This window comes from Poecile atricapillus, chromosome 14, assembly GCF_030490865.1.
Source record: "Poecile atricapillus isolate bPoeAtr1 chromosome 14, bPoeAtr1.hap1, whole genome shotgun sequence".
Taxonomy (NCBI): Eukaryota; Metazoa; Chordata; class Aves; order Passeriformes; family Paridae; genus Poecile; species Poecile atricapillus.
The window spans coordinates 5,038,107-5,052,171 of NC_081262.1; the positions used below are offsets into that span (position 1 = coordinate 5,038,107).

General features: G+C 37.8%; 1 protein-coding gene across 11 annotated transcripts in view; it reads left to right on the plus strand.

The window, feature by feature from the left end:
* Positions 1–14,065, plus strand: part of RBFOX1 (RNA binding fox-1 homolog 1) — a 788,876-nt gene that overhangs the window by 733,012 nt on the left and 41,799 nt on the right. For all 11 annotated transcript variants that reach the window (XM_058849299.1, XM_058849301.1, XM_058849302.1 and 8 more), the window contains one exon: positions 7,848–7,980. In XM_058849299.1, coding sequence (XP_058705282.1) covers positions 7,848–7,980 — 133 coding nt within the window. The remainder of the gene's footprint in view (positions 1–7,847; positions 7,981–14,065) is intronic.

Below are 14,065 nucleotides of genomic sequence, written 5' to 3' on the forward strand. Positions count from 1 at the left end.
AACAGTATTTCTTGTCACTATATAATTGACTTTCATAACCACTCAAATTACTAAATTTTGTCATCTCTTTATAGCAGTGCTGCTCTTCTTCCAGCTTTTCCCAACCATGGTCTTTTTCCTTTGTCTTGGAAATGGTGCTTTGTTAGACACGGGGGATTTCTTCCATTTGCTTGAAACTTGTATCTGTCCAATAACTGGGAACACCAGACAAGATATTGATCACTTTGATCATCTATATTTGAAGATTGTTCTTTAATTTAAGATCAAATGTGTCTTCTCTGATCTCTACTGTTTCTTTTCCTTTATGGCCTGGGTGCTTTTTCGCCTCCTGAGCTTTTCCTTCTTTTTTAGTTGTTTCCTTTGTTAAAAGCCAACTGTTCTTTGTACCTCAACTATTTGCAATTTCAGCTATGCAGTACTCTCATTTTGATTTTAAGTACATCCTAAGTAATTTCACTACCAATTATAGCTTTTTTTTTTTTTTTAATTCAAAGGTGTAGGTTGGTGTCATTACATAGCTTTTCAAAAAGAGTTCTCAGTCATCTTACCCATTCCTTCCATGTCCTCCATTTCCTTTTGCTTGTTCTTGGAAACCCCTTGACGTCCTAGGGTGATGTCAGGTGGCTGCATATGCAATCCAGTTAAAGAAGGGTGAGGTATAAGGGAATTTCTGATAACCACAGAATCACAAAATGGCCAAATCTGAGTGGCTGAGGTTGGAAGGAGCTCTGGAGAACATCCTGTCCACCCCTGCTCCAGCAGGCTCTCCAGGACCACAGACAGCTTGTGAACATCTCCAAGGATGGATGGAGAACCTGCAGCCCCTCTGGGCAGCTGTGCCAGTGACCAGGCACCCTCACATGGAAAAGGCTCAGGCAGGAAGGTGTGACAGCTTCCAGGATTGGGCATCAAGGATTTGCTCAGGTGGTTATAAATTAATGGCATAGCATGGTAGCAATATACAGGGAAAAGGATTGTTTATTGGTACATGAGAAGAGATGGAACAAAAAGAATAATTCCATCTGGACTTAAAATAATTACAAAGTCAGTATGTGGAAGTCATTGAAATAATAGATCAATTAGATATGAAAGCAGCTTTAAGATAACCAAATGAAAAGCTTTGTTTGAACAGTTAAGTGTCTTGCTATAATTTAACATAGGAATAAATAGTAGGTTGCTTTTACTGAAGTATTTAGTTTATGTGGTTTTTTGTGTGCATTTGATTATAGTTTGGTATGGAATAATTTCAAAATCTGATTCTTCCCATGTCTGAGGATGAAATATTTGAAAAGAGTGTTTTAAAGTAGTTGCCTATCCCCTTTCCAGAAATATTTACATGTACATCAGTATAGAAAGTTTCACCACATTTATGTGAAATTTGGTGCTAATTTGGATTTGACAGGAAACTTAATGCAGTAGTGTTGTGTAAAGGGATTCAATTACAGTGTGCAGTGTTTTGTAAGTAACTGTCTTGCATAAAAAAGTTAATTAATCAGAGCTGTGTCAATTTCCTTGTGCCATGTCAATTTGCAGCAAGGTAATTAATCACTAATCGCCCAGCGTGCAGCAAACTAAGGGACAATCCATGAGTCATTTGTTGTTATTTTTTTCCAAATAAATGGCACACAGAGCCATGAAGAAACACATCTTGCCTTTCATAATATTTTTATCGACAGTTTTGCATGTTGTAATAGACTGCAGCAACAAGCAGCTGTAGTTCAATGGAATATGAATATTAAAGAAACAAATGAGAGCAGATTTATAGGCCATTGCTTTTCTGTTATGTCAGTTTTGAGATTACACTGAGCAAATGAACAGTGAAAAATTACTCTTCCATGTGGAGAATGGTGATTAGACTTGTACATTAATTAGAGATTTTTGTTTTCCTTTTTAATGCATTTCAAATGAGAATGTCCTATAAGTAGGGGTTTCTCCTAAATACAGATTTATTCATTCCTAAACAACAGTGTATAATACTGGCATGTATATTTTTACAATAGTGAGGAAATAATTGGTCTATAATTTTTAGAATGGTTCAAAAAATAAATAGCTTGTGAAAGAAAGAAATAGAAATGACCAGTTGTGACTGTGTCTGGTGTATATGGGAAATTTCCTTTGAATGCAGTTAATTCACAGCTAGATCCCAGGGAAAATCATCTCACAACACTGGCAGGTGAAGAAATGTATTTTCAGCCTGTAATTTTAAACACTGTGAACTTTCTAAAGATTTTTTTTTTTACCCTGAATTTGAAGTGTGTGTATGTACATATATTTATATATAAATGCCTTTTCATGTTAAAATCTGTATTAACAGAGCTTACATTTTGCTTGCAGTGTGCTTTGGCCTGTGTATTTAAATGCACAAATCCTCTTTAGCACAGTGTTTATAATTCTTTCAAAGAATGCCACTTAATAGTACTTATTACTATTCCAGTGAAGGGAAAACACAGCACACATTGGGATAAGCTGCTGATTCTGTTCCTGAAATCTCAGATAATATCATATAGATTATTCTGCTTAGCCTTTCTCAGCATGCTACCCATTATATCTCTTTGTTTTTTAATTTATTGTGTTTCCTCAACGGGGATCCTCCTGAACTATGGGAATAATGTAGATGTGTCTCCCTGTCTTTCCAGCAGTTGAACTGTGCCGCAGTAAATTAGCCATAAACCGATGCAAACACGACGTAACATTAAAATTCTTCACCATAAAACATTTGCAAACTCTTGGTGGCAGATGACCTGCTACTCTGTGCGGAGGAGGAGAGATTAGGAGTGATGAGAGGTAGATCTGCTCATCCATTTTGATGGCACACCTTTCTTGGGGCATATGGCACCCTCATACAAATTCAAACCGCAGCACAAATGTGAAGAATAATTGCCCATTAAAGTGGCTGTATATTTTTATGGCTTTGATACAAAATCTGCCCCCTGTTGTCTTTTGCATCTGCTGCTCTTTCATCTATCCCAATGCTTTAAAACTTTAATACACAGTCTATAACCCTTAAGTATTTTTTGCCAGGTTATATTCCTCTTTTTGGGAACTCAAGCTTTTCATTGTTCCTTCAGTCTTTGTTTTGCCAGGCCTCTGTTGAGATGTGGTGCCTACAAAGTGCACCTCCCTGTCATGTTCTTTTAATAAAAAATAGTAAAACAAATGCTTATATTGTGTCTTCTGGGAAAAATTAAGATTTAATTAAATTTCATCTGTGATCTCAAAGATTAAGTTTTTCTTCCTTATGCTCATATTTGCTTTTTCTATAAAATCATTAGTTATTTAAATTTTGCTGATATACTACCATGAATCCTGTTAATTCCAAAGGCCTTTTTATTTGGTTAAATGTGGCAATTTGCTGGCCATATTTTATGTTTGAGATCTAAACTGAAGTTCACTGAAGTGACAGTGATTCCAAGTTTACAAAGTGTAAGAAGAGAAAACTTTGTAGACAATCCTCATTGTAATAATAACTTTTTAAAATTGTATCTCCCTAAGTATAAAAATAGAACAAACAAGTTTAAAGGAGGAATCTTATCAGTGTACTATTCTTAAAACAATTTTATTTAGGCTGCACAAGATGATTTGTATGTTTTTGGGTAATTATATTAAGCAAAGCCAAGGATTTCTACAGCATATTATTTATACTCTAATTTTTTTAACTTGAAAAATTAAAATTGCTGAATGACTGTAGGAGCTGAGTTTTGTGGTTGTAATCTCATTCATATTTGAATAGCCAACTGAATATCTACAGAATGGATGGGGCCAATAGATGAACATGTAAATTGTTTTCTGTGGCTTAATGTTTGATTATATATTGTCCTTAGAAAAGTATTTCTTTTTATAACCTCGTGTTACCACTTCCTATCATCAATGTGCCTTTGGAGAAATCTGCCTTTTCTCAGTCACAGATCAGAAGAATTCCAGTCATCAAATTACTTTGATGAATTTAAGCTACTTTTGCTTAGAAGCGGCCTCAGATGCTTCCCTGCTGAGAGTCAAACACATTTTCAGCCCCATTATAATAGAATTTTCACTGACAAGTTTCAGCAGCTGGGCACTGAGGCACTGAGGAAGGTTGACCTACAAACTGTAAGTCATTAAAACCTCTACCCCTCCTGGCTACTCTCTTCATTACTTTTGGGACTGCCTAATAGCATTTAATATTTCCTGATGGGACAGCCCTTTTCATAAAATTCTTTTTATGAAGTCCATTCTTCAGTTGTGTTCTAATGCTGCCAGTTCTGCTGGTTATTTTGGGGTGAGGATATTAAAACATTGGTAGCAAAACAAGTTCTGTGGTTATTACATATTCCTCCTACCCATCTGATTTCTCAGCTGGGCTCAAGGAGCATTATGTGGTTTTTTTCTGAACTCCAATCCAGGGCTACAAAACCTGTTGATTATTTTACCTCTAATCTCAATCTCAAATATTAGTACCTGACAATAGAAAGTGTGTTTTCAGATACTCTGATTTTCACATGGACCCAAATCAATTTTTGGGATGGCTATTATTCTGCTATGAATAAACTCAGCTGTTAGACCTCACTTGATTGTAAGGCCCAGCAATGCCACTCTTGGCCCCATGTTTATTTTCCATCATGACTGATCCTGTTCCTGACAGAACTACACCTCACTGCTCTGCCTTCCACTAATTGCATCTTCAGTTTGTTAGTGCTTTGCTTTAGACATTTTATACTCCGTGACTTTATTAAGAGAGCAATGCAAGGCAAGCATAGCAAAACATTTACATTACTTCAGGCTTCTCATTCAAACTCATCATTTGTGTTGCAGATCCTTTGAAAATAACAAAAAAATCATTATCTTGTCTTAACATCTCCCATGACTGCTGAGCTTCCCTTACAGGTTTTGGATTTGGTAAACTCTTATGGGCTAAGTGACTCTCCCTGCTATCTCTGGCTTCTTCCTTTTTCTCCTCTTTCATTAGGAGGAAGCCTTCTTTCCCATAAAATGTAATTAAAAAAAAAAAAGAAAAAGTTATTTTTGACTCATTCATTGAAGGGACATTCTGCTTTTCCAGTGACATTTCTTTGTGGAAAGCTTTCACTGTCAGAGATTTGAGGTCAGTGGCCCTCCCTGTAATTCTTTCCAAGGTGTGACTGCCATGAGCAATAAAGGGAATTTAGGATAAATGCTCAATTGTTGCAAAACATGTTTCTTAATATGTCTGTGTGAAAGCTGGGTTGAATGATGCAATTCAAAGGAAGAAATGTTCACAAACTACACTGAGGGTTCATTCTTTCACAGAGCCATTTCCTCAGTGTCTCCCAACAATTCCAGTTAATTTTAATTTATTGCTTAGGACTCTAAAGGAAAAAGTGCTGTAAATATTGCCAAATGTAGATGTTCATTACAAAGAATTAATTACTGGAACAGATCTCTGGGCAGGACTTTCCAGACCATGTCTTGCCAGCCCACAATGGTGTTGGATATTTTACATTGCTGGAGTTTAGGATGTTCTTGAGTTAGCTGGATTTTCTCTATCACTTTTGTGCTTGTGAAAGAGTGTTTTCTATCAATATATAGAAAACAACAGATGAAAGTGAAGAATAATTGCTATGTAGGTCAGTGAAATTTCTCTTAATTTTGGCAGTTTGAGTGTCTCTAAAGGATACATGTTATAATTTAACATGTCCACCATTTCAGATGTCAGTTTTTCCTGGCCATTTTGTCAAATCCATTTCTACCCATTTCCTTAAGCAAACTCTTCTGAGCACTGGTGTGTGCTCATGTGGTATGGTTTGGTTTGTTTTTTTATTTAGTTAGTTGCTTTTTTTTTTTTTTTTTTTTTAAATTAACAAATTAACAATCAGTTTATCAGAGAAACTTACTTCTAGAAATGCCTATTAGTTGGGAAGAGGTGATTTTTCCGAGGCAGGCAGAACAGAACATCACTCTTACACAAAGAGTGTTAGAGTTAAGTGTTAAGTGTTACCTGCACTGGATTAAATCAGTTCTCCATCCAGTCCAAGCCTGTAACTGGAAAGGAGCAAAAGCTGGATGAAGAAAGAAAAGCTCTAAGACTGGAGGGGGTGTGGAATGGAAAGAGAATGGCAGATCTGTAGTTCTTTGAACATTTTGTAAAACTATCTTCTGCATTTTCCTCTGCATATTGTATGAATTTTTATCCAAGGTTGTATACTTGGAAGGGGAAAGGGCAGAAGTTACATGATTCCAACAGGCCATAATTTTGTCACTACTCTATTTACACTGCTCAGTACTCAATCTTGTTGAATATGCAAAAGTACTTGCAGAATCCATATTTCACATACAAGATGTGTATGTTGTTTTTCCTTTAAAAGAAATTACCTTAAGACTTCTTAAATGCAGTTGCTTGCAAAGTTATCAAGAGAATATCAAGATCTGCATGTTCATCTTTCTGATTCTGACACATTCCTTTTATTGTCCTTATAAAATATGGTATTTGCACTTTCTAAGACAGTTCTAATTTATTTGCATTGCCATAAGGTTGGTTTGTGTTGTATCATAGGCATGTAAATCTTTGCAGAATTACTGTGTAACCTTTCTGTCAGAGAGAAGGACCTAAAAAATCCCTCAAGCCACAGCAGTAAGGCAGTAATAGAGAAATCAGCATAATTACAGTATTTGCCTTCACATGTTCAGATAGCAAGGCCTAAAGTTATGATTTTTTTTCTTTTTTTTTCAAATTCAAGGCTTCTTTTAAAATTTGATGCTAATTGAGGATTGAAATCAGTTCCTATTTCAGATTTGAAATTTTTTATATATCAGTATTTCCATTTGCTTGCTTTTTATTACGGTTTTGCTAAGCAATATTTGTTTTATTTCTTTATTTACATACTGAAAAAAAAAAAAAATTCAACACAGTGAAGCACAACTGATGTAACCTGACTGCCAACAGAGCTGGGTTTGATTTCATCTGTCTCACTGATTAATTCATTCATGAAATACATGTTCTAACATTGACACTCAATATATGTACAAAGGAGAAATGAAGTAATGAAACACTGCTTAAAAAACTGGCAGAGAAAGCAAAGTGGGAAATTTCGTGAGTTGTTTTGGGGGTTTATTATTATTTTTTCAATTAAAAAGTTATCAAGAGAAGTTTTACAGAAGGAAAGCCTCTAATACTGTATTACTGTTCAATTTCTGATTAAAATATTTTAAGTCTCACATGGAATGGTAATTAATTTTCACAGTTCCAATAACAATATAGAAATGTCTGAGTTAATTTTTTTGTTATATGATAAAGTTATTTCTGTTTGGTCTGGATATTATGTGGATTCAGATGTAATCCTAAGGTATACAACTATTGCCTTTGAGGGACTCAAAAGTACTGTTCTATACATGGTGCAACCCCAAAAAGAATGAGAAAAGAGAGGAAAATCTCTTTCATTATTACACAGTTAAGAGCTGGTCAATAATTAGCTCTGGAAGAAAAGCAAAGCTCTGTTCAATTGGCAAAGTCACTGGGTAATTTAGATGACTTGAGGTCACCTGAGTCTCTCATGTCTCACCCCACTCAAAACAGGGCTGACTTTAGAAGACAGATCCAATAATGTGATGCAAATATCTCTGACATGATAAACTTGAGCCTGAACTCGGGCCTGGGGAGTCTCCTGGTAGCGGTGTTGGCTGCAGCAGCCAGCGCTCAGTGTCTGCTGAGGAGCTCAGAGCCGATATCCATCCAAATTCCCGCTTTGCCCACAGAGATTGGTGTGAAAACATCACTTAAAACCCTCTGGCGACTCCCTGCTCCAGCTCCAGGCCAGCTTTTACCCCATCACACCGCACTGTTTGCTCCAGAATGAGGACATTCCCCACTAACCGCTGTGTTTTCCTCCCCTCCGCAGTGCCAGGATTTCCCTACCCAGCCGCCACCGCAGCTGCCGCGTACCGGGGTGCGCACCTACGAGGCCGAGGCCGCACGGTGTACAACACGTTCCGAGCAGCGGCTCCCCCTCCTCCCATCCCAGCCTACGGCGGGTAAGGAGCTCTGCTTCCCTCTCCTCTGGCTCCGCACGGATCCATCCCGGGAGCCCGGGCTCCGTTCCCAGTCCTGCCGCATGCGGGCCGTGCCTGCCCGGCACCCGCGCCTCGCACAGCGCCTTGAAAAATGACTGTGATTTGTACTGCCATGCTTGGTGGCCTTAAGCATTTCAGATGTCACATATTGTTATGTAAATGCTCCCGCAAACGGAAGGCTCCGGAACAGGGAGATTGTTTCGGCTAAAGGTATATTTTTGATGATTGCAAGCATCTGGTTATTAAGGAGGTTGGATCGAGTTAACTTCTTTTTCTTCAAATCGCCTGCTGAAAGTTGTCTCTGCATCTGAAGGCTTAGTGCAGTATTTTTTTTTTTTTAATGCATACATATATATATATATATATATATTTTTTTTTTATTGCAGCTTGCTTAGTTTTTCTAGTTGCCATCTTTGCTATGGTAGAAATCTGGGGTGCTCCTCTCAGGACCGTGGGTTTTGTGTAATAATGCCTTAAGATTTTGCTGTATTTACTAAAACCAAATAGCAAACTAACGAACAAACAAGAGGAACTCATAGTATTAATTTACAGAAACTCTGTAATCTTCTTTATTTCAGAAGATTGTTTGGGTTTTATCTATATTTTTGGGGGGAAGAAAGAATAAACAATTTCTCCTGTAACTATGCAAAGCCTGACACAGGAAGGCTTTGTGTGTGACAGGTAATACTAAAAACCCTTAATAACATTAGGAAAAGATTTTCGGCTGTTAAAAAACTGGGAAATCTGTAAAATTAGGAAACTTAGGAGATCCTAGGCCAGAGTATTATTTTGTCATAAAAAACTTGATTTGCCACTGCCTCTCTAGAGCTGCTGGATCTTTCTGGGAAGGGGTCAGGAAGGGTTGGCACAGGCAGTGAGAGAAGGTGATCTCTCTTTTTCTCTCTTTCTCTCTCTCTTTCTTCTTCTCTCTCTCTCTCTTTCTCTCTTTCTCTCTCTCTCTCCCTGCCCTCACTGAAATCCTGTTCAGCAGCTCCTTGGCTCCCACTGGGGATGTCCCCCCGTGCAGGAGCTGCCAGCACAGCCCCTGTCCCCTGCTCTATTCCAGTAGGTGGTGGGTGCCCTGCACTGCTTCCCACAGTTTCTCAGTAAATCTTGCTTCCATAAAGCCAAAAGGAGCATCCTTTTTCAGACAAATTTGCTAATCTCATTGGTCAGCCTTTGGGCTGACTTTTCAGGGATATATTTATATTGGCAGTTTGACCATTCCGTCCCATTGGGCAGGTATTATCTCGAAGAAATAAGATATTCTAAAAACTAATGTAAAATTGATGCCACAGTATCAGGTTATTTTGTAAAAGTGTATTCCATTGATTTATTTGAGTGTTTTCGGTAGTTTATTAAGCAAAACAGTATTACCACTACTGGAGGAAGACACTTTTCTGATGGTGTCCCACCAAAGTTATCCTTCCGTTGTCATATTCCCAGTTAGAGTCAGTCCAGGCATTTGTACATGGCAAAAATGGAAACAAGTTCAGAATGCCCTGCATTCAGATTTCAATCAGAATTCCTCAGCTACCAGATAGATACTGCATCCAAAGAAAGTGGGGTCTCCATCTCTACCTTGTTTGAAAACAAATTCTTGAATTTGAACCTAGAGTGCAATATGTAGTGAGATAACAGGGTGGGCCACTCAGTTTCATGATGTCATTAACATCACACCCTAGTTAAATACAGAGTCATAAAGGTATATACAAAAACAATTACCAGCTGTATGTGATAGTTTTTGAATTGGACAGCACTTTTTAGTTAGTATTTCCAAAATGGGCAAATACTTTCTGACTAGCAAGAAACTTAAATTTGCCTTAATTTAAGAGGCCACATGTGGGTGCTCTGTGTATACGTGTGTGGTATACACATTATTATAATTAGTGCACTGACTCAGCAGCAAGAGCTCCATTTCCAAGTGTAGCTCATGTAATTGTACTGCTGATTGCCACCCACTTCAGCAGTGAGTTAGATGTGTAAGCACAGGGAGCTCCTGTTGCCAGTCAGTGCAGAGGTTTTGCAGTCAGGTCCAGCAGTGCTCCAGCTGAACTGGTTTCCAGGAGGGCAGCTCAGCACTCCCACTCCTCTGCAGGGTGGTTTGACAGGCTGCCTGAAGCTCATTCCCTTCCTGCTCCTGCCAAATCTGGCTTTGTGCATTGCACTGGTCACAGGTGCCATCATTCCTTGCTCTGATGGCTTCCAGCTGTCTGAGAGGAACCCTTGCTAATCTCGGGCTCACCTTGCCAGAAAACATAATTTGACACTGCAAAAGTTTTCAATTACTAAGCTCTGTCTTAAATCCTGTAGGTCTTAGTTCAGATATTTAATTTTCTCTATTCACCTGTGCTTTAAAGTAAGGCCCTGCTTTCTGAATTTCCCATTTTGTAATTCATGGGTCAGTACAGAAGTTATACATATCTCTGTTGCACTGATCCATAGCTGGGGTAATAAAACTTTATTTTCCCATAATTTCTTTGGCCTGGCATATTAGATCTCATGTTGGTATCTTCACTGATACAAGAGTGTAACAAAGAATTTCTGTGCGATTGTTTCTTCTCTGCTCACCTATTCTATCCTGTGACCCATCAAAGAAGAAATAAGGAATTTCCATCAGAAAAAAAATCCTTAATTAATGGAAATCAATTATGAGAATGTTGTTTTTGGTCACAACATGAATAGAACTCAAGAAAATTACTGAGAAAATTATAATAAAGAGATCACAGAGAATGAGTCAGCTTAGAGAAGGGAGAAAACAACTTGGAATATCATTTGTTGTTAAGAAAAATGGAGTTAGTTTTGAATGCTGTTTTGCAATTAAGTTAGTAGCAATTTCTTATTTTACACTCAAGGAAGGAGCCCAGCCTATCAGCCAAGCAAACAGTTTCATACTAAAGTATTTTCAGTCATTAAGAAAAAAAAAAAAAAGGACACATTTTCTATAATGACAGATACAAATTTAATAATAAATTTGCTATATAATTAGTTACATAGTTTATATTTACTATATATTCACTATGTATTTACTATATATATAAATATAGTATATTTTATATGCTATAAAAATAAATTTAAATTTATTAAAAAACCACCAATGTTTTGTTAGAAAAATATTTCCTTTCAAGAAAGAACTTACATGTAGTTGCAAAGTATAAAGCTGAAGATTGCAATTACCTTCTTTTCTTTTATTTCATTAACCTTAGATCTTGATCTGCCTCTAGATCTTGTGGTCATAAGGCAGGGTGAGTTATGGTGGTTCCTACTGAAAGGTGTCTTCTGCTGTGCCTCCCACTTACTGGGGAGCAGCAGGCTGGCTTTGCTAAGTCCCAGGGAAATTGCTGGCTATAACCATATTTAAAGCCATTGTTTTCTTATAAACCAAAGAACAGCACATGTGCTTTAAAATGTGTCATTTAAAAATGGAATTACTGTTCATGAGATACGTGCTGCTACCCCAGGAATTAATGGATCCTTCACTTCTGAGAGAGACATTTCACAATTCCTTCAGATAGCATCTTGTTTATTAGCTCATGGAAAGTATTTCACTTTTAGCATCTGTGGCATCTTCTCTGATGAAATATGAGAATTTCAGTTTACTTATAACTAGATACAGTTAATGTATAATATCATAAACCCCCTGACATGGAAAGGGGGAGTAAAGTTTGGTTTGTGTGAGAATACTGATTGCTGAAATTTAGAGTTTGGAAGTCTGCACTGCATGGGGAGCTTAACCTCAAAATGGTGCAGCAGGAGAGGGAAATAAGGGATCTTTAATCTGTTGTCAAGAAGACCCGGTGTCACAGTATATCTGGTAGTAGAGCAGTAGTAGATAGCAGGAGTAGCGATACTAATGAGAAGCCTTTCTGTTTCAGCATCCTTTGCTTCAAATTCTTCACAAGTTTAGTGTGTGATGACTTTGTCTTCACATTTCCTCTCTGCTGCTTTCAGTTCTGATGAAGCTAACAGAGAATTAGCTTTCAGTCTGTATCTCCTCCTCTGCTGTCTTTCCTGGGAAAGCAGGGGAGAGCAATATGCTTTTTTCTCTTTGAAAAGAACAGTTTAAAAAAACCCCAAACCCAACCCTAAATAGAATTGCGAATTTGCGGGGAGTGTGGAGGAGAAATATCAGAGACCATTCAGAAACTGCTCCTCTTGTTAAAATAAACATTCTCAAGTGCTACTTGCTAACTGATTCAAAATGAAAATACAGCTTTATTTTCCAACCCTTATTCTGAATTCTAAATTTAAGATTAGTGTGAGCTACTACATCTTCTCCGGTTGTTGAGTTTTTCCCACTAAATTTCCTTGGGCTCATGTAAACTTCCTCTTACTTTGGACTCTGTGTATAAGTGCAATTGTTGGAACAAAAAATGGTTTTTGCCAGCATATATTGATTTATGTCTGCCAGCTTTGTTTTCTGCAGCAATGCTCTCAGTCAATATTACAAAGCAGATAATGTAACTTGTCCATAGCACAAACTGTTGAAACTGGAATTAGAGAACATTCTAAAAAGTTGAAACTGCCTCTTAAAGAGTTTCAGTTCTATGTTTACAGCACTTAAAACTCTGTTATTAGAGTATGGAAAAGTGTTGCTTTAATTCTGTCTTTGGTTTAAATAAGGCTGTGGCTGCATCTCTTCTATCATTTGCCTCATGAAGGCCTTAGATAAAGGGTTCCCATTAAAGGTGATTTCCAGACCCAGAGCTGGCAGTGCAGGACAGTGAGGGTGACCCTCCCAGCAATCAGAAAACAGAATTGCTGTTCCTCAGCTGCTTTCTTGTTCTTGTGCTGGAGAGGTAATGGTGAGCATTGCTGTGCCAAGGAAGGGAATTGATGCTGAGAATGGAATAAAGGAGTTATTTATTAAAGGCCTCTAACAGATGCTCTTTGGGCAGTGCAAAACCTCACAGAGCCTGCACCCAACATGGACGAGGGTCATGAGTTTTTCAGGCAGATCTAAGTTTGGTCCATTTGCATATCAGAAGTTAATTGTCCAATTACAACTTCAGGTAATGAAGTGACATTCCCCCAGTTTGCTTCTCCTCCCTGATTCACTTTTGTTTATACCTCTGGGGTCCTGAGGCAGTGATGGTGGCCTGCGTTCTCAGGCCTGGAAGGATTGTTTTGTCTGACCAAAATGTGAAGAGAGCTTGCTAACACCCTGCATGGAGTTCAGAGTTCCACACTAATGCACTACAGGATCTGAAAAATATAAAAGCTAAAATTAAGGCATCAGAACGAGGGTGTGATGCCCATCTGTTCCCGTGAATCCCCTCTGTGGATGAGGCTCAGGCTGGGTGTGCCTGAGAGCTCTGGATGCTCAGCTGCTGGGAACGTTCTCAGCTAAGGCCTGTGCAATCAAGGATTGTCTGTTTATGTCATTGATAGATTATTCAACTCAATCCTTTCGAAAGATGAGGACAGAAAAATGATAATGAAGACAGATGTAGTTCTTCCAAGATATTATAAAGGTGGACTCTAAACTAGTAAAGAGTTTGTGTTAATATAGTTACAAAAAATGATTATAAGACACAGAGACCAAAATAAAGGAGCTAAACCCATGAAATTCAGCGGTATAATACTTGATGGGGAGAGAGTTTCCTATTTAGATAAAAATTTCAGGAAATGATTGCCACATGATATTATTTAGATGCACATTTTCTTACTAAATCAAGATTTCTCACATCTCTGAGTTTTCCTTAGCACAATAAAATAATAATACAACTGAAAAAATTGGCTATTTTTAATGCCTCTAGGAAGTGCATTAACATATCCATTCCTTGGGTAAAGTAATTCAGATTTCAGTAATGTGGCTACTTGGAAATCCTGTGTTGTTTTACAAGGAGCACAGGACCTACCTGTCTACCAAGATAATTTTTTTTAATATAAGGTGTAAAAGGAGCTGTTGTAAGATGGGTCCCTGTGTGATGCCTTCAGTCCCTTCCCAGCCTCAAGACATCCACTTTGTTTTCTGCATAGTGCCTCAGAGAGAGGAAAAAAGATTGATAAACCAAGAAAATTAAACTAAATTAGCAAAAAGAAA